The sequence below is a fragment of the Rhipicephalus microplus genome, chromosome 5 (genome assembly GCF_043290135.1).
Source record: "Rhipicephalus microplus isolate Deutch F79 chromosome 5, USDA_Rmic, whole genome shotgun sequence".
In the NCBI taxonomy this organism is placed as follows: Eukaryota; Metazoa; Arthropoda; class Arachnida; order Ixodida; family Ixodidae; genus Rhipicephalus; species Rhipicephalus microplus.
In genome coordinates this window covers 158,144,171-158,166,090 of record NC_134704.1, presented here as the reverse complement: position 1 = coordinate 158,166,090, position 21,920 = coordinate 158,144,171, and the positions used below count along the sequence as shown (strand labels likewise).

General features: G+C 46.3%; 1 protein-coding gene across 12 annotated transcripts in view; it reads left to right on the top strand.

Annotated features, from left to right (window-relative positions):
• The window catches only part of LOC119173336 (uncharacterized), a 763,312-nt gene that overhangs the window by 623,595 nt on the left and 117,797 nt on the right, over positions 1-21,920 (top strand). The window contains exon 5 of one of the 12 annotated variants that reach the window (XM_075896121.1): positions 11,847-12,103. The exons of the other annotated variants lie outside the window; for them this stretch is intronic. Within the exon in view, the coding sequence (XP_075752236.1) occupies positions 11,847-11,940 (94 nt within the window). The 3' untranslated portion in view covers positions 11,941-12,103. Of the gene's footprint in view, positions 1-11,846; positions 12,104-21,920 lie in introns of those variants that run through there. 12 annotated transcript variants of the gene reach the window in all.

Below are 21,920 nucleotides of genomic sequence, written 5' to 3'. Positions count from 1 at the left end.
AGAGAGCCGCTTGGCAACCTAACAGATGGTTACTATGAGCGGGTCTTGGTAGGCCTTGAGGCACTCCACGTTGACAATGTCGCGCCCTCGATGGCGCATTTCCAAAAATGGTTCGATGGGTTCGATCATGTAGTTTACAGGGGAAGTGCGTTGGATGATGTGGTAGGGGCCTCCGTATTTGGGCAATAGTTTTGAGGATAGGCAGTTGCAGTGCCAGGGATCGAGAGCCAGACAAGCCCTCCAGGAAGGAACGTGGGTGCAGTAGTGCTGGGGTCAGCGCGAGAGATCAGCGTCACGTGATGGCGGTTGGTGGATCATCAAGCGCTGCCGCCGCAGCTCCTTATTACTTTGGCCTAGTGTAATCACATCTGCCACAGTGCGACGGTTCTTGGCCAGTAGCACGGCAAAGGCATCGTCGGTGACGCCTTTCAAAACATGCGTGATTATTTCAGCCTCTGACATGCTCGCGTGTACTTTCTGCACAAGACAAGGGTGTCCTCGATGTAACTTGTGAAGGACTCGCCGGTCTGCTGTGCTTGTTCACGTAAACGCTGTTCGGCTAGCAGCTTACGAACGGCAGACGGCCGAACACGTCAACGACGGTGGTTTTAAAAGCAGACGAAGTCAGAAAATCGGATGTGTGGCTGTTGTACTACATGGCGGCCACACCCGCAAGATAGAAAACCAGTTTTGCGAGAATACCTGCCTCGTCCCAATGGTTGGGCACGCTCACGCGTTTGTACATGGCAAGCCAGTCCTCGACGTCAGTGCCATCTACACTGGTGAAGACAGGAGGGTCGCAGATGTGGGGAACACCAGTACATGGCGTCGGCGGAGGAGGAAGCGTTTGCTGAGCGGCGTCTTGGGGCTTGGTAGATGGCACGGTATGGGATCGAAGCTCCAATGGCATCGAATGCGGACTGAAGGTGTTTGAAGGGCAGAGCACTCTCCACCGAATTGTGAAGACGTTTATTGGCGGACACTCGGCAATGATACACGACAGTGACAGTCATTTAGGGGACCGACTCTAAATGAGCTGCTCTTCTTGTTCCAAATAGGGCGACCCATAAAAGGCACTGGAGAGGATGACCCCCTGTTCGAAGGCTTCGCTACGATATATATAATAAAATGAGGCAATAGGAGCGGCACTAGTTTCTATAACAAAAGAGCAGTCACGCTAAGTAAAGTGGTAATGCGCGGAATCAGCCTGTGCACCAAGCCCACCAAACGTCGTCTTTTTCACAGTATGAGTGGTACCCTCCCACCTTTCTGCGTAGCACTCATATTCTTCTCTACATTTTCCTCCCCTCCGGAAAAGAACCATCCTGGCGACTGATAGAGAGCAGACAATAGAGGGGTCGCAATACGTTTTTAAGTTGTTTATGTGAGGACTCTCATGTCCACGGCGTCGTTGATCAGAGGGCTGCTCAAGCGGTTCCACGATGTACTTCGCGGGTGATGTTTAGTTAGCCAAACGTTAAGGGCCGTGATATTTGGACAGAAGTTTCGTTGAGAGACCAGGGCTGGTTTAAGGCAAGTGAAGCGAGACAAGCTGATCCATGGCCTAAGAAACCGGAGGCATCCGGCTATCACCTTGCTGTTTCTGGCGTTGCTGATCAGCACTTGTGAGGGAGCGGGCAAGCTGACGACTCTTCGCATAATTAGCAGCTTGTGACACCAACGTCGAATCAGCAACATCGGGGTGGCAAGGAAAGGTGGTGCCTTGCGTGAAGGAGGGCTCACGTCCACAAAGGAAAACGTAGAAAGAGAAGCCAGTGCTTGCCTAGACAGAAGTATTATACGCTTACGTTACAAAAGTGAGAACACTGTCCCAGTTGGAGTGATTGGTTGCGACATACATTGGCCGAATTTCTTCTAATGTACAGTTGAATCACTTTGTAATGCCGTTAGTTTGAGGATGACACGCGGTGGTGGTGCAATGAATGACTTGGCATTCTTCGAGAGGCGATTAGACTTCGTCCGACAAAAAGAAACGCCCTGGGTCGCTCAGCAGCCCACGTGGTGCACCATGATGTCAAATCATGTGGTGCAATATGAAACGAACGACATCACTTCCCGATGCAAAAGGCAGCGGTGAAGTTTCTGCGTAGTGCGTAAGGTGATCGACGACGATTATTATCCTGTGACTTTCAGCAGATGTAATCGGAAGAGGTCCATACAAATCAATACCAACGTGGTCAAACGGTTGAGTAGGACAAAGTAAGGGTTGTAGTCGAGCTGGAGAACGAGGAGTGGGATTCTTTCGACGTTGGCAAACGAGACAGTAACGGACGTGGCGACAAACGAAGCAATACATTCCCCGCCAGTAATAGTGAGGGGACAGATCAGTGTAGGTTTTTAACACTCCAGCATGAGCGCAATGTTGGTTAGCCTGAAATTTGGCGCATATGTCAGAGCGAAGATGTCTGGAAATAACAAGGAGTCATTGGCATCCTTCGGAGAGATGATTTCGTTGGTATAGCAAGCCATCTCTGATAACGAAGTGCGTATTTGACGGTGTGTACCTCGGGGTATGTGTTGCGAGGAAGGATGACTGAACAAGTGGAAAGGCGGAGCAATCCAAGGATCTTTTTGTTGCTCCTGAAGCATTTCTCTGACACAAAGGGCAGATACGTCGGGTGTAGCTGAAGACGGCGACTTCTCAACACATCGTTAAGGGGATCGGGACAAAGCGTCTGTGTAGGAATGTTTTTGTTCAAATAAATGAATGACTTGAATATCGTACTCTTCTAGCCGAAACACCCAACGGGTGAGCCGACCGGTGCGCTCTCTTGAACAGGAGATCCAACTGTGACGTACTATCAGGGTTTTAGTTGCGCCAAGACTACCAGCTACAGAATTCATTCGAATTCGAGAGTGCACACACATAAACAACAATATAGTTACAATATAATATGCAATTCCTAATAATAAATAACTAGAGTTAGGCTGTCTTGTGCAGTCCTTTCTAAATGCGTGTGTTATCATCAAAAGTCTCACTGGTTTGCCCGCGGCTTCTTGGTCGGCGCTCCCCTGCGACGCTGCGCTTCTGGCTCGCAGATGCCTCCAGCGTAAATAGCTCACGACACGTATGTCGTCCGCACAGCAGTTTAGCAGCGGTAGCTTATCAGCCACCACGCTCATCCAGCACCACACCAGAGTCGTGCCAGCCACCTGAAATGGCAGTGGGAGCAGCGGCCCTGTGGGCCGCTGCTCCCGCTGCTATCTAGAGTGGTTGCGACTCCCGCAGAGCGGAAGTCGCAGCCACTCTGGGTGGCGGCGAGAACTGCGGCATTTTTACTGAACCCTGGTCAGTAGCCCAGCTCGACAGCAGGCCTCGTCCATCAGTTCCAAGCTGGCAGGGACGGCAGCCAGATCCGCAGCGCACAACCTGGTCCATGGGCCAGTCACCCTGTCGGATTGCAGGAACAGTACAGCACCGCGAGGACACCCACGAGTTTTCCGAATCGGAAAACACAGCCCAGCCGAGAGCTGCCTTGACCACTGATGATGATGACGATAATGATGACGACGACGATAATGATGATGATGATAGTGGTGGTGATCCTTTAGTTTTGGTGGCACCCGCCCACAAAGGGGGTCAGCTAGAACCGGGTGGCAGGATCATCAATTGAGTTAGTTATGAATAAGGCAATCAGGTAGTCTAGTAGCCGAAAATAATATTAACAATTGACTCACAGCAGAGCAAACATCCCTGTGGATTGTTGCACACAGCAGAGCAAACATCCCTGTGGCTATAACCCAATGTAATTCTCCCGAAGGATGAAATTACTGCCACGTTTATTTTTAAATCTAGCTTCTCAATTGGTTCGACCAGGTATCTTTTCCTTTGAAAGTAATATTGGTGACAGAATAAAAATATCTATTGATTCTAAATCCTTGCAAAAGAGACACAACGAAGGCGTTGTGAGTCCAGCTTTATGTAGGTAATAATTCAAGTGCGGAAATCTGCATCGTATTCTGGTGATTGTAATTTCTAATTGCCAAGATACACACCACTGTTTGTTCCAGCAAAATCTTAGATGTACGAAGTCTCTGACTTTATCCAATGATAATTTTTCTATTTCTTTGTGCAAACAAGCATTTCTATATATGTGTGGTGTTAAATAAGCGAAATCAGGTGAAATAGGTGTGAGTGGTCTGTTTAATTTGCTTTGGCTAACGAGTCTGCCATGTCATTTGGATAAATTCCGTAGTAGCCAGGTACCCATAGCAAGTGAAATTTTTTTAGGTTTGCTGGTAATAAACTACTAATCATACTCAATAATGTCAAATTTTTTATGTAGATAGTGCAGTGCATACTGATAGCGAATCAGTAAGTATGACTGCTTCTGATTTGCTTGCAAGAAGTTTACAAAGTGCTAGATATATAGCAATTGTTTCAACGATGAATAAAGGCGTGTAATCTGGTAATCGAACTGAAAAAGACCAGTCGAGAAAAGTATAGAAGATGCTTACACTAGCTTTTTTGTTTGATACGAATGCATTCGTCACAATATTATTATTTATGGACAGATGAATCGAGTAGTCTTGTAACTGAATATTTAAATATCGAAGGGGTATTTGTTTCGCATTAGAGGAATAAATATCATCAAATTTAATTTCAAGTTTTGATTTACGCATCTTCGTTAAGGAAATCTGATATTTACATTCAGAGGTTCTAGCAGTGCCTGGACGATTCTAATGTGAGGGAAGAGTGGTCTAGACCATTGTGTTGGGAAGAATGTGGTTGGTTTTTGAATAAAAACGTAGGATGCTTGTCCCAGAGGTGAATTGTATATTTCAAAGAAAGTTTAACTGTGTGTATTCTAAACCGAGTTAACAAAGGTGGAAGACGTGCTTCCACATACAAAACACTATTTGCAACAAATTTGGGGAGTCCAAGACACAATCGCAAAGCTTCTTTTTCCAATAATATTAACTGTCTCATCTTGTAAGCCACGCTGCCAGAAAATAATACGCACCCGAATTTCATATTAGGCCGCAGATTCATCTTGTATATCATTATCAATGAACTCCTTTGCAATCCTGTTTTTTTTGTTTCCCAATTTTCGTAACCATCCCAAGGCACGTGAAGTTTTATAGTCAATCTCGTCTATATGGCTTTTCCAATTTAGCGTCATAATATATACGATACCTAGGTATTTTGAAAATCGACCTGGGGAATGAGCTCGTTACAATATATCAGAGAATGTTGACACGCTCCTTGAAAGAGAATGGCAGAGGCGCACTTTGTTTGACGTTCAATGACATTTGGGTAATGTCAAGCCATGCTTCTACCATGTTCATGTAATTCTGTAATGCCTTGATGCAATGAGTTCAGATTACTGTTTGTTGCAAAAAAGCAATATCATCTGCATTCACGTAATTTGAATATCCCGATGTGTTAGAATGGAAACTAGTAATGTATTGAATAAAACAGGGGATAATACTGAACCCTGAGGTACACCTCGTGTCCGCCTAAATCTTTTAGAAGAGCATCCACCCAGAAGCAATAAGATTCTCTGTTTTTCACAAACTCTGTAAACCATGATGTTACATATTTTGGAAAGCGATGGTCTTGCATCTGCTGGATTTGGATAGAATACTCCACTTTATCGTACGCTTTAGCTAATCTAAGTCTAGATTGACTAGTGCACAGTGTTGGCGACGATGCCGAGCCAGCTGTATGTGACTTTCCAAATCCACATGTGCACACCAGATAGAGTATATCGAACGAAAGCCAATTAGTCTAGGGTTTATACTGTATGTTCATTGATATAGTTCATTATACGGGCATTCAAGACTCTCTCTACAAGTTTGACAATGTAAAAGGTCAATGAAATACGCCCTATGTTATCCAGAGTAAACTCCATTTCGTTACTTTAGTATCGGAATTATTTTGGAAAGCTTCCAATCTTCCGGAATTCAAGAATTTTTCAGTGAATATTTAACTGTATTATGTATTTCATGTGGGGATATTTCGTATAGCACTTATAATATTGTAGAGGTCACCCCATTAGGTCCAGCAGCAGCGGGCGCTAAGCTCTTTATCAAAACCACCAGTTCAGCTAAAGATACCACCTGGAAATCATCACCCACCCATAATTTCACCATTTGTCTTGGCATAATTGTCGTAAACCTCGTTTGCAAGCCTATAGTAGTATTTTCCAAGAAATCAGAGTTCGCGAGGGGACATACTGACGGAATGAATGCTTTCTGACTGTGGAATCATTTTTCTCGCACGCAAAAATCTGAAAAGCGCCTACTTAATTTTAGACCTACACAGATAAGTAGATCTATTCCTATCATCATCTTTTTTTGCTTTGCGCACTGTACCCTTAAAAATCAGTGGTCATAAATTTATAATTGCACCAATTTTCGGGGCATTGCTTAATTAACAGCTTTTTCCAAGCCGCTTTTCGCTTTCTATACCCCTGACACTTGAATTCTACACTCCATCACGGGCTAAAAGATCCCGCTGTGTTCAAGTTTATAATAAACGTTCAATTTTTAATGATCGTTTCAATACCGCACATAGACTCACAGCCCTAAAGTCTTCCTGCATTTCCTCACGAAAAATAAACGTATTTTTTAAGTCTTTCTGTAAATTATCATAATTTACAAATGAGCAAGCTTTCTCGGCCAAAATAAGCCTCGAGAACTTAATTTTAAAACTAATGGAAAGATGGTCGCTGTTTGTCGCACAATCTCTGATATTCCATGAGAATATGCTTAAAGTGGAGCTGAAAAATGTTAAATCAATAGTCGATTTGGAGTTACCTCTTAGAAATGTAGCAACGTGTAAGTTCAACCAGGAAAAGTTCTAAGCAAGCGTCCATTCCCACAAACGTCTTCCACATACACCAGATCTGAAGCCCCAAGACACATGGTTTGACTTGAAATCACGACACAGTGATATTTCCTTTCTGCATGAAGCTAACGTTATAATTAGGGCATCTCGTTTACTGAACTCATGCAGGAAAGTATACATTTGCAAAATAAAAAAGGCGAGCAGTCTGGTGGTGTTATGTCCAACACTAGAATTTCGTAATTCCTATCGATACACTGATACGATATCTTGGCTCTGTGACTAAATTTTGTTGACGTTAGGAAAGCCAGATCACCCGCCTCTACTCCGCCGGTCTAGCCAAATTAATGAATTATTTCTCGGGTAAAAGTTTGACCATTAGCAAGCCAGGTTTCCTGAATGGAAATTATGTCGAGAGAAAATTGGGAAGAAATATATTGTAAACCTGTAGTTGTTGACCAAATAGACCGGCAATTCCACTGCAGAATTTTTAGTGAACCTATTTGATACTCTACCAGCAGTAGAAACTACCTGATATAGAACATCTTTTTTCAAGAAATCATTTTTTTGAAAGGTTCTCAAAGAAGTCCTTCATTGACAAGTATTTTTTGGATTTTGAGTTCTGAGGAGACTTCTTTGAAGGGGGAGAACTGCTACGTTTCAAAGTATTTTAAAATTCTGTGTTCATATCTGTAAAGTCTTCTGAATCATCTGTCACAGGTTTTCACTGAGGCTGAACTATATCTTTAGGAGGTCCTGTTTTCGGAGAGATAGATCTAGGATTAACTGTTAGATGTATCTCCTCTGTACATCTTGAAATCAAACGAGTTTGAGAATCGCAATTTTGTACAGAAACTGTACCAATCATCTGTGTCAGCTGTAGTGGTAACATATTAGCCGAGGCTTCAAAAAGAGTAGCTGACAGACGTTGCATTGCCTTTTCAGTATACTTTTCAATGGCCTCAGCTATCGTCTTTGCGAGCGATGCATCTGCGTCTTTGCGGCAGCTGTGTCTTTGCGACAGCTGCGTCTTTCCGGCAGCTTTGTGCCGTAATGTTATGCCAGTGTATCCTTTCAATATTTCATGCGTTTCTGCTACCGCCTCCCTCCTAGAGCAACGCCTGCGTTCTGTGGTTTCTATAACACCCAGTTCTCTTTCTTTTGCGCCACATTCAGCAGAGTCTGCAGGGTACCCTCCACTACACAAGCAGCACTTCTGGTCATCATATTTTCAATCGCGGCTATCATGTCTCTCTCTGCGAAGATGACATCTAGCCCTTTATCTGCATCCTTTCATGCTGTGGCCAAATCCTCAACATTTCGAGCACTGCAAAGGTTTCGGAGAAAGTGGCTCTACTTTGTAGATTAGTGGCCATGCCTTAATTTCCGTTGGTCTGATTCTTCCTTCTGAAGCTACTATAACCAATTCAGTAGGCGATTTTATTTTATCGGGTGCACCGATAGACTAAAACTGCCCCAGCTACAGCAAATTAGTCCAGACTTTCTTGAGGTGCCAGACCTGTATCCACCCCACGGACTATGTCCTTAGTACATGAAAGATGAGCTGGAATCGATCACTGCTCTGCCCCAAACGAGGGCCCGCGCGCTTTCGCTGCCAGTGCGGGCTCCTCTTTCCCGTTGTCTTCCACGGCGATCGCACAGTTTGGGTTTAGTTTTGCAACTTATACCACAATATCTCCTGTTTTAGGAAAATTGTCAAGAACTTTTCTGCTGAGTTCAAGAAGCGAAACATATTGTCAAAGAGCTAAGAGAAAGTTACTGCCGGTTCATTTGTCCGTCTAAACAAATAGCGGATAACACGAACAGAAATAAATGTTCAGGTATAACAGCACATCTAAAGTTAACGCAACACTGTTTGGTAAGTGTGCATTATGCAAACCTGAAATAATCATCTATACCATTTTCACATAATCTTTGAAAAATATTCTGGAGATAGTATTTTATCAACCCACATTTCTGAACACTGTTCATCTGTCAGCTCTTCAGAATTCTTCAGGGATGTCCTGCCGGACATCGTCACTGCATGACTGCTCTTCAAGTGTCAAAAAGTGGACGACAGAGACTTACTGCGTGCGAACTATTTTGTGTTTCTATATTGGTGATAGCAGTCCAATCACGTTGACCACCACACGCTTAAAGGCTGTGCGAAATAAAGGCTTACTGCCTAACGGCACAACACTAACTTTACTTTTTGGTGTTGTTCATTGGCACAGATCGCACTATTTACTTAAGTGCTTGACCTCGCCATGCAAATTCGGCCAATAAATGTCTTCAAAGAGGCCATGTGTTGTTCGGCGATTGCCGTGATGCCCAGTCTAATATCTTCATGTGCGAATTTCAGGACAGGTCTTCGAAAAGCTGTCGGTACAACAATCTTGTTAAAGGTTCTGCTCGAAGAAAGTTGGTGCTGGTGGTACAGGAGACCACCTTTTTCAAAGAATGAATGGCAGTGGCGTTTCTGTGATTTGGCGGTTCGACCTACCTTCGCGAACAATGACTTAAGCACCTTGTGATTCTGCTGTACTGTAAGTTTTTCTTCAGTTCCGTTTCCCAGCGGTATGATTGATACACGCACAAAAGCTATATTTTCTTGTTGTGGTTTCCTGATGTTGGGTAAGCAGTAGGTAGGAACTTCTATATCGGAGTTTATCGTTGTGGCGTCACCTAGCTTCATCGACCACAGCACGTCTCTAATTGGTATTTGGCTTATGGGGTTCCTTGATACCCAGAAGGTTGCTAAAACAACATCATATAAGAGCCGATTCATACACAAGATTTTTACTTCCATTTTAAAGTAGTGCGTGTGATCTTACCCTAGCTTCCGTTACATTTTCACAAGATATATCAGCGTGTACAACGTGCCTTTGTGTTCCTGTCAAGCAGTGGCCTTGATCCAAGTCTTTTCGTCTAATCACACTATTGCTACTGGTGTCTCTAAGCACTTTGACTCTCTGACTCAAGAATTGCCCTTCAACGACTGACATGTCCTTTACGAGGGAAACGGGTTTTACACACGCTATTCCTTGTTGATTGCAGATTTGATGTTGGCAACGCTGCGTTGTTCCAGCCTGCTGAATACCTGCAGAAGTCTGTGCGCCCACACTCCAGCAATTTTCGCTCGTTTGTCGGCTTTTTCTGCACATGGTGCACTTGGTTGCTCTTTCTGCTGGGTGGCGACACTGTTGAGCTTGATGGTCCGTACTGTTGCACAGAATACATCACAGAGACTGTTTCTTCAGAGATTCTGTCGTAGTCTTGCATTGCTTCACTTCATCAGGTAGCTTTCCAAGACTCGCGAGGTTATGCGCTTCAAGATAGCGGTCAGTAGCGTAAGCGAGTTCCTGAAGTCACTTGCAATCTTGTTCATTCAAGAATACGGTCAGCTTTGAATGGCAACACTGAAGAAACTATTCAGTGATCATGTGATCTCAGAGGTTGTTGAACATGTGGGGCACATTGGCCATGTCTCTTCAGCGGTCAAAGTACCCTGTTTGTTTTGCAGGCAACTGTATTTCCGTTTTCCGTCCTGCGGTCGTGCTTTTTCGAAATTTCCCCCAATAGCCTTGCGAGGTAAACCGGAAACTTTGCAGCAATGCATTTTTCACCTTGTTATAACCCATCCAATTATCGGCAGTCATGCCGCCAATCACTGTCAAGGCTTCACCCGTTAAGCGCATTTCAACTGCAAGGGCCTATATATTTTGTGGTCATTTCTACCCTGTTGCCACGCACTCGAAAGTTTGCACGTATGCAGGCAGGTCATCGAGCCGCTCATCAAACAGTGGTAGCAGTTTTTGTGGATTGGCAACCAAAGAGGCATAATTCATGAGAGGCATAGATATGGCGTTTGGTGCCGTAGCTGCACTTGAGCCTTCTTGAAGCTTTAGCTTCAGCTCGAGAATTCTTGCTGCTCTTTCACCTGCTTCTTTGCTCGCTTCTATTTCTGGAGCACGTTCATCCCTTATTTTCGCCTGCTCGCTTTCATTGTACTTTTTCAGCTCTGCACCCGACAGACCTAGCTGTGTGCCGAAAGTGGCTAACTTATCGGTATCTATAATCTGACCGACTACTGTGAGCATGAACTAGAGTTACGACGTTTTCCTTCAATGTTTTAGAAGCGGAATCTTGGCAGGCTCGCCAAATTCCGATGTTCTATCGGGTGTTTAGTTCGGCCCAGCACCACCAGACAAGGATTTCAATCGAATCCAAGGGTGAACATACACAAACAAGAATATGTTTACAATAAACTATGCAAATGCTAATAACGCATAACAGAAGTAAAGCTGTCCTGTGCAGTTCTTTCTGAATGCACGTGTTTTATTTAAAAGTATCTTGCCGTGTTTCCCGTTGTCTGCTTGGTCCGCACTCATTCGTGCTAGTGCGCCTCTGACTCACTGATGTTCTCAGCGTGAGTCACTCCACGCCACGGGGCAGATGTAATCCGCACAGCAGTCTGCTAGCGGTAACTTAGCAGCCATCACGCTCATCCAGCAGCACACCGCGGTCACGACAGCCACAAAGAACGCCAGCTGGAACAGCGGCCCAAAGCAAACCGCAACTCGCAGCCACTGTGAACGGTGCCGGGGATAGTTGCGGGAACGGCGGCACCTTGCCTGAACCCTGGGCTAGGCACCCAGCCGAATTCCAGAAACCGAACAGCAGCCCTAGGCCATCCATGAGTTCTTCGGATTGGATGTCCAGCCAAGAAGTGCCTTGATCGTTGCTCTGTCTCAAACGCTGGCCCATGCTCTTTCACCACTTGTGCATGATCCTCTTTCTCGTCATCTTTCCCGGCAATCATGCCATTACGGTATAATTTTGGAACCTCTATCGCACCAACGTTATCCACAATGACCTGTAACCTCGCTAAATGGACCCCTGTAAAGGTAGGGTCTAAACTTGCCAATGGCGTCCCGTATGGTGACTAAGCACTCTTTTTCGGTGACTGAATGGTTGGCTTCAGCTTTTGTGAGCGCACGGCTGCCATAAAAGAAGACGTACTTATCTATTACAGATTTGCGCGTGGCGAGCACAGCCCCGACACCAACCCCGCTAGCATCCATGTGTATTTCCGTCGAGGCAAGTGGATCCCAATGTCGCAGTATTGAAGGTTACGTAAGAAGGTGCTGGAGCGTGGCAAATATATTATCACACGCTGAAGACCATCCAGAAAGGTCACTGTTGCCGGCAAGAAGGTCAGTCAAGGACGATATGATTGAGGAGAAGTTGCGAATAAAACGATGAAATAATAAACATAAACTGAAGAACCTGCGAAGTTCGTTTAAGGTCTTCGTCCTACGAAATTCAGCACAGCATCACGCCAAATTTGTAGTTCTTGAGCTGTATATTTGCGGAGGTGATTCAAGTGAGCACTGTCTCGAGGCGCTGAAGAATTTATCACGATATTGTCTAGACAAACACAAAAACATCTGCCTTTTCATTATACAGAGGATGATGTTCATTATGCGCTTGAAAGTGGCAGGCGTACTGCAGATTTCGAATGGCATGACGTTAAATTCACATAAGCCATTGGTGGTAATTAAAGTCGTCTTGAGCGATCCGCGTCTGCCATGGGAACCTGCAAATAACCTTAGCGCAGGTCTAGTGAAGAGAACTCCGTGCCTTGTAAGCAGTCAAGGTGATCGTCTATGCGGGGTAGGGGGTAGATATACTTGCGTGTGATCTCATTCAACCACCGGTAGTCGTGAACAAATCTTATTGAGTCATTCTTTTTCTCGACTAGAACAACCGGGTAGGCCCACAGGCACTTAGAGGGCTCAATAACATCACGCTTCAACATGTCATCAATTTTTTTAAAGTAAACTTGTTCCGCGAATATAGGACGCTAAGATGGCGATACCCTATACAGACACTGACGTAAAGAAGCGTGAAGGCCAGCGTGAGTTTGGTGGGATAGTGTGGAAGCATGGCCAAAGTTAGTTGCTGGTGCTCGGAGCTGGCGCGGAAGCGCTCGAGAGGGGCGATGTTGTCGACGCGCTGCAGGGTCCTCGGGTCATGTCAATGCAGCGTGATATTGCGTCGGTGAGTGATGGGGAAGAGGGTGACGCGGAGCAATCAACAATGTCAATAGGTAGCGTAGTCGGGTAGCCAGGAACGACATGTCGCAGGGAACAACGTCATCGGCAAATCCCAGCAACTCTGCGCCCAGTAACTTAGAAGGTGAGGGAAATATATTTGAAACATATATTGCACCTAATTCATCGTTAGTGGTCAGAGTAGCGAAATGAATCAGGAAACACTTGTGGTGGACATCGGTTTCAGAAGGCGCAATAAAGAACCGTTGAGCCATAGGTGACGTCACAGGAAACCTGAGCTACGGTGGAATAGAACTGAGGTATCGGAGTGCCAGCGGCAACGAAAACTTTTGCAGGTAAAAGCGGCAAGTAGGGTAAAGCAGGGTCACCGAACGGCGAGAACTCTACTTCGGCACGAGCACAGTCAATCACGGCAAGATGAGTGCCGCGAAAGTACCAGCCTATATAACGTCATGGGAACACCGCTGGAGCACTGCAAACTCGACTGCATAAATATCGTCAACAATAAGGGCACGCAGCAAAAGGGCGAATTTGATGCTCGCTCGCAGTGTTCAAAAGTAAGTCATGAAGAGGCGTTGGACTTCTTTTTAGTCGACGGCCGAGTTTATCAGTGATTAGAGACACTGCGGCACCAGTACGAAGCAATGCAAAAACAGGTATACCTTCAACAAAAAGAGCAACGCCGTTGGACGGTAAAAAAAGGTCCTGTGGAGTTCGAAAGGTCCGCAATTCCTGCCTCCGGAACGGCGGCTTCTACTTTTCCTCGGGGGCAGGGAAAGTGTGTTAGCTTGAACTAGTTATAGTTTGTTCTCGCGATAGGAAAGTTATAGTTTGTTCTCGCAGGGAAAGTGTGTTAGCTTGAACTAGTTATAGTTTGTTCTCGCGATAGGTATAGCGCGAGAACAAAACGATTACCAGAGACAAGAAAGACACGCATGCTAACATCCAACTGAGATTATTGCGCAGAGCGCGAAAGTATATAGAGGAGACAGGAACCGCGTGACAAAAACCATATGGCACAAAGAGCAAAGCTTGAGCAAGAGAAAAAACAAAAAACAAAAACAAAAAACAAAAGCACAGAAAAACGCTAAGAAAAGTCTATAAGGAAACGAAACAGAAAAGTAAAGGTAATATACCAACTTGCGCGCACCAAAACCTTCGAGAAACCTTTATTCCTTCTCGGACAGAGACACGGAGAGCTTGATAATGCATGACACCTGTTCGCGTGCAATCTGCGCGTCCTCGACGATGACTCGGGTGTGCTCAACCTTCTGCTTGTACAGTGTCACTGTGTCCATGAAAGGGGCACACAGTTGCACTGTGTGCAGTGCTGAGCAAAAAAAAACCATCTTTCCCGTTTCTAACATTTGTTAGCGTGTTCTCTGAGCCGATCGTTCATGCACCTTCTGGTCGTTCCCACATAACAAGCCCCACATAAAAGGGGGGTCCTTTAGACGACTTCCCGGGAGCATGCCGCTTACCTGTTTCTATGCTGAACTCTTCATTCCGTTGGTAACTGCATTTTCAGAGGGCTTATAGATTTGTGAGGCTTATTAATTTGAACGGTGCAAAGAACCGGACACGAACTCCAACTCGTTTTCCCATTTTCTTGAGCCTGTGTGATATCTGGTGTTTCATGGTATCACGGCTATCTTTTCACGTTCTGTATTCGTGTTGCTCGGATTCTATCGCTGCCTCTACTCTGCCTTATTAGTCCGCAGGATAGTCTCAGCAACCGAAGTGATAAACGCCTCAGGGAAACCCGAAGCCTTAAGCCGGGAAACATGAGCCTTGAAGCTAGGAGAGATGTTGTGGCCGCACGACCTATTTATGGCATTCTCAAGACACGTTCGTGCTATGCCTCGCTTAACTAACTTGCTGTGAGCGGAGGAAAAAGGAAGTAAAGGTTTCTGCGCACGTGTTTCATAACACCAACAGTTGTGCTGTGAGCTCACAGCACATCTGTTGGTGTTATGAATCACGTGACAACATATGACAACATATGCAACTACAATAATACCAACAGCAGTTCCCTACTTATCGAGAAATCAAAGTAAATGCATAAGTGTACGTGCGCCGCAGTAGTACATTATAAAAATGATACCGATAACGTCAGACGAACTGCCTGCATTTAATAACTAATAATCGAACAAACTGCACAAAATAAAGAACCATTCATGCATCAAGAGACGCAATTAAATTCTGCTTGTTTGTTTCTGTCTGAATAATCAAAGAAATAACCACCGGCCGTTACCTTAGAGAATCGTGCAAGTGGTTCAAAAATTCAATTTTAACGTGGTCACACTAGGCTGGTCGTACCATCTAGCGGGGCGCAGTTGAACCAAAGTAAGCCTGGCAACTTGGAGCCATGGACAGGAAATTGATCAACTGCCTTCGCTTCTACTCTGGCTCCAGCTCATAGAGCTTCATACAATGAGACCTTGAGAGGAATCGGGCACTGCGATTGTGTACCTCCATGGGAAATATGGGAAGTACAGGCTTCAGATTGGATGAGGTTAACTGGAGAACTCTTTGCGTACTTTTTTCTACAGTTTCAGTTTCGTTCTTTGCGCAGCGTTGGTAGTGGAGTGCGGTTGAAAAGGCCTTTGTTGTTCATAGAGGCTGACGATCACTATACTTGGCGACAGCTTTCTGTGGCCGCACAGCCAAAGCTGCGGGAGCGGAGCTTCAGCAAATGTGTTACTACGCCTAGAAGTCAATTTCCGTGCGATTTTGGTTTTCATTTCACAAGCGCATACAACGTGCACTTTTTCGTGCGACCACAATGCAATAAATCTTACTTTTGTATAAGAGGATATCAATGAAATGTTCATTTTTTAAGGAAAAGAGCACAAAGGTTCTTTGAAACGTTGTCATTTATTTAAGAACAAAAGCGTATACGGCCGAGCAGGTACTGGCCCATTGGACAAATCACAGCATACGCCCATAATAAATGATGATGAGTGGGGCAAAGTGCTGGAGGGTTATATATACAAATACTGAATAAACTTTTACAAGAACTACAATTCGTAAGTGGTAGCTATACGTCGCTTACGCTCTTTCGTAATTACAACGGCTTTGTGGTCGGTGAAGTGCTGGATCGGTGATGGGGCATAGTTGAATGTTTGCAAGGATGAAGTAGTGGGCAGTTTGCAAAGGTAAAACTATAGGCGGTCACGTACATACATACATACATACATACATACATACATACATACATACATACATACATACATACATACATACATACATACATACATACATACATACATACATACATACACACATACATACATACATACATACATACATACATACATACATACACACACACATACATACATACATACATACATACATACATACATACATACATACATACATACATACATACATACATACATACATACATACATACATACATACATACATACATACATACACACATACATACATACATACTGTAACGGGGTTCATTTGCAGAGCACAACGCAGAAGGCGAAGCAGTCAGCAGCGTCGGGCAAGCGCAGCAAGCACGAGCTTATGCTGATGGCGATGCCCCTGAGGCACCGAGAAATGCCGCTGAGGCCCCTCTTCTTCACTACAATCGCCCTCCGCAGAAAAAGGCGCCATCCTAGCGGATTAGGGAGAAGAAACGACTAATGGATCATAATATGGCTTGAGGCGAGAGACGTGGACAGTGTCGCGGCGGCGGTAGCGTAGTTGTGTGGATGGGATGATGGGCTCCACAATATAGTTGACAAGTGACGTTTCCTCTACAACACGGTATGGCCCGATGTATTTGGGAAGAAGTTTTGCGGAGCGGCCAGGTGCGGTAGCTGGTGCCCAAAGCCATACCAATGAACCAGGTGGAAAGTTTGGAGCCGAACGGTACCCAGTCAGGCGGGATCGCTGCTGCCACTGGTCCTCAGTAGAAAAAGAGCGGGCAGGCTGACGGCATTCTTCAGCATGTCGAGCAGCTTCGAACAGAGTTGTACTTTCAGACTCATAAGGTTTATATGGAAGAATAGTGTCTACTGTATTTGAAGGTTCTCGTCCGTGCAGAAGAAAGTATGGCGAAAACCCAGTAGTAGCTTGTACGGCAGTATTATACGCGTAGGTGACGAACGGGAGAGTTTGGTCCCAATTGGAATGATCAGAGGCGACGGACATCGACAGCGTATTGCCAACAGTATGGTTGAAGCGCTCCGTCATGCCATTCATCTGAGGGCGGTACGCTGTACTTGTGCGGTGCACGATTCGGCATTCGTTGAGTAATGCCTTCAAGGCGTCAGAAAGGAAGGCACGGCCTCTGTCACTTAAGAGCTCGCGAGGGGCACCATGACGCAAAATGAAACGTTGCAACAGAAACGTTCCAATGTCACGGGCTGTGGCAGTCGGCAGCGCGGCTGTTTTGGCGTAGCGGGTCAGATGGTCTATCGCAACAATAACCCAGCGATTACCAGCTATAGTTGATGGTAGTGGTCCCCAAATGTCAATGCCGACGCGATCAAAAGGTCCACTGGGACAAGGAAGAGGTTGTGACGTGTAGACTTGCCCGAGAGGTAACTTTTGTCGTTGGCACTGAGCACACGAGTGAATGAATTTCTGCACGTAGTTATACATGCCACGCCAATAAAATCTGAGTCGAAGCCTAGCGTATGTCTTGAAGAGGCCTGCGTGGGTGCACTGTGGGTCCACGTGAAAAGCTTCGCGGATAGCAGCTCGAAGATGGCGCAGTATCACAAGTAGACACTTGTGACCATCAGAAAGGTAGTTGCGTCGATAAAGAAAATCATCCCTTAGGCAAAAGTTGCTAGCCTGGCGGCGGAGAGCGTGAGACGGCGAAGGAGTGAGAGGATCAGAAAGAATGCTTATGAGGCTACTGATCCAGGGATTCTTTCGTTGTTTCACCGTCATGTTGCGCAAGGTGGGTGACGCAAGTGCAGGCTCGAGGGAAGAGAGGCAAACACCTTCATCTTATATGGGTAAGCGAGAAAGGGCGTCGGCGTCCAAGTGCTTACAATCGGATCTGTAAATAATGCGGATGTCGTATTCCTGAAGTCTCAGCGCTCAGCGAGCAAGTCTTCCGGAAGGGTCTTTAAGTGTGGATGGCCAACAAAGGGCGTGGTGGTCAGTGACGACGTCGAATGCGTGACCATACAGGTAGGGGCGAAATTTCCAAAGGCCCAAATAAATAGTTAAACACTCTTTCTCGGTCACAGAGTAGTTAGCCTAGGCTTTCGTCAAAGTTCGGCTTGCGTAGGCAACGACATATTCATCAAACCCTGCCTTTCGTTGCGCGAGCACAGCGCCTTGTCCAACTCCGCTGGCATCAGTATGAACCTCCGTGGGAGCGGCAAGATTGTAGTGGTGGAGGATGGGTGGTGAAGGTAGCAGGCGGCGTAATTTTGTGAACGCATCGTCGCATGCTGGTGAGCAGGTTGAAATCTCCTTGTCACCGCTAAGAAGGTCCGTAAGGGGCGCACATACGGAAGCAAAATTTCTAATAAAGCGTCGAAAGTATGACGACAAGCCCACAAAACTTCTAAGTTCCTTTAAGTTATTTGGCTTCGGAAAATCGGCGGCTGCTAGAAGCTTGGCGGGGTCGGGAAGTACGCCGTCCCGCGATACGACGTGGCCGAGAATGGTGAGCTGCCGGGCACCAAAACGACACTTCTTGAGGTTGAGTTGAAGGCCGGCGTCAGTAAGGCATGTGAGGACGTGCTCGAGACGGTTTAAATGGGTGTCGAAATTGGTGGAAAAGACAACTACGTTATCAAGGTAGCACAAACATGTGTTCCACTTGAGGCCTTGTAAAATAGTGTCCATCATTCTTTCGAAAGTGTCTGGAGCGTTACAAAGACCTAAAGGCATAACGGTAAATTCGTATAATCCGTCAGTTGTGACAAATGCTGTTTTAGGTCGGTCAGATGCTTCCATAGGAACTTGCCAGTATCCAGACCGTAAATCAAGCGAAGTATTCCGCCCCCTGGAAACAGTCAAGGGCGTCGTCTATTCGCGGTAACTTGTAAACGTCCTTACGAGTGAACTTGTTTAAACGTCAATAGTCCACACAGAACCGAATGGAGCCGTCCTTCTTCTTAATAAGAACGACCAGTGAGGCCCAGGGACTGTTAGAAGGCTGTACAATACCCCGCTGGAGCATGTCTGCAACCTGGTCGTCAATAACATGGCGCTCCGATGCTGAGACTCGGTAGGGGCGCTGCCGTGGAGGCGTATGACTTCCTGTGTCAATCTTGTGAGGTATGTTCGATGTACGACTGAGGCCAGAAGCGTGGCTGTCAAAAGAAGTACGAAACTTGCAGCAGGTTCACCAACTGGCTCCGTCCTGAAGATGACGTTGCAAAATCGATGGAGTGGTGGAAATTGTCAAGGAGTGAGTGGCCAACAACAGAGTGAGAAAAGAGTGCGCTGAAGTCCGTAGAAAGTAAACTCGATGGAGCGTCAAAAATGTGACGGGCGTCGATCGGATACACATGACCGAGACATTCACCATAGAATAAAGGTAAAGGCCCTTCTAGCGTATTGTACACGAGCGTCTTCGTGACGCCATGCCGGAGAGTAAGGAGAGCAACGGGCAATGGAGAACATTTGCGTTGAATGAACAGGGCAGAGGGCGTAAATAGAACATCACCGTCGGAAATAGCGTCACACGACACAGTCACCAGCAGAGAAGAGTGCGGTGGTACGGTGGTGTCGTTGGAAACATACAGTTTATAATATGGCAGGGAAGCTTCGACAGCGTCAAAATCAGGAAGTGCAGATAGCTCAAGTTCAGCGCGACAGCAGTCAATGAAGGCATTATTATTCGCAAGGAAGTCCCAGCCGAGTATCATGTCAAGGGAACACGAGGGCAGCACTACGAATTTGACGATATACACAATCCCTTCGATGACGACTCATGTGGTACAGGCTGGGAGAGGTGTTACACTTTTCGCGTTAGCTGTTCTAAGAGAGAGACCGGAAAATGGAGTCAGAACTTTGCGGAGTTTGCAGCACAGGTTGATGAAAAAAACGGATAGAGTGGCTCCGGTGTCGACAAGCGCCATGAAGACGATACCATTGACTGAAACTTCAATGACGTTAGCGGGACAGGGGCGAGGACTTGTGCATGGCAACGGGGACGCAGTTCGTTCCTCGGGAACTGCGCTGTTTGTTTTTCTGGTCGGCGGGTCCAGAACGGCGACGCATAGGCGAAAGCGAACGTCGACGTGGAGATGGGGAGCGGCGGGTGGGACCGTGTGGACGATCAGAAGGAAAGGAAGAGGAAGGAGGGCTTGAGGGTGTAGAAGAAAACTGAGGGTCGAAAGAGGGCATTCGTCGAATGTTCTGAGCAGCCTGGCGACGACGACAATAACATGCCCCGTGGCCAACACCGCCACAAGCAAAACATATCGGACGGTTGTCATAGGTCCGCCATTGGTCGGAGTAGACTCCGACTTGCGGCGGGGGGGGGGGCAGAAAACTGCGGCCGAGGTGGTATCGACATAGGCGGCGGTGAATAGGTCGGCGGCGAAAAGGGCGGCGGCGATTACTTAGCCGCTGGCTGGAATGCAGGCTGTCGAAGTGGAGCAACGGCCTCGGCGTACAAGAGAGGTGCGGCGACTGGCGGCGGTTCACGGGCGGGAGGAAGAACTTGTGCGGTCTAATCTTGAATGAAGTCGCGGAGCGTAGACGTCAAGCTGCGAGGTTGATCGGGTACGCAGGACATCAAAGAGAGCTGGCGAGTTACCTCAGCGCGGATGAACTCTTGGATCTTGGAGAGAAGAGGGGAATGGTCTTCTCCTACGCCAAGGGTGGACAGGCTGGACAAAGAGTCATCAAGCACCGAGGGACGTCGGGTGGAAATGCGTTGCTTGGGCAACTCGTCAAAACTCTGGCATAACTCGGTCAGTTCTTGGACAGTGCGAAGACTCTTAGAAAGCAACATTTGGAAAGCATCATCCTCAATGCCCATAATGGTGTGCTTGATCTTAAGCTCTTCGTACATCAACTCTATGACTCGCTTGCAAAGGTCCAGAACATCCTCAATATAGCTTGTGAAATTCTCACCAAGCCGCTGGGACCGAGTATGCAAGCGTTGTTTGTCACGGCGTTTGCGTACCACCGGCCATCCAAAACTTGTGTGAGGCTCGTTTTGAAGACCGACCATGTAGGGAGTTCCGCTTCGTTGTTTATAAACCACAGCTTGGCCACGTCCGACAGGTAGAAGGAGATGTAGGCCAACTTGGCGGCGTCATCCCATTTGTTGTGGGTACTAACTCGCTCGTACGTTGAAATCCAGTCGTCAACGTCCTTGTATTCTGTGCCTGAGAAAACAGGGGGATCTCGCAGACGCAGAGAACCGGCGCAGAGAACAGTAGGCGGTGCCGGTGGAGGAGTTGGAGCGGTGCTTGCGTCGGTAGGCATTATGGATGGTAAAATGCGATTTCGAAGCTCCAAGGTGATCGAAACCCAGCAGACACTTGTAACCGGGTTTATTTGCAGAGCGAAACGCAGAAGGCGAAGCAGTCAGCAGCGTCCAGCCAAGCACAGCAAGCACGAGCTTATGCTGATGGCGATGCCCCTGAGGCGCCGAGAAATGCCGCTGAGGCCCCTCTTCTTCACTGAAATACATACATACATACATACATACATACATACATACATACATACATACATACATACATACATACATACATACATACATACATACATACATACATACATACATACATACATACATACATACATACATACATACATACATACGTACTTACATACATAGATACATACAAGAGATGAACAGGCCCATGCCTTTAGGAGCTTCGCCCTTAAGACGCAAAACTAACAAACCAGTTTCTAAATTTCAGTACATACTTGATGGCATCATTGTTTTTCTTCTTTTAGAGACGCAAGAACTTTGTGGAAACAAACACTCGCGTTATTTTTTATGGGACGCAAAGACAACGATGGGAAGCAGAAATTTAGGCACCTATCGGTCATAAGCGGGCCTCTGACGTTCGTAG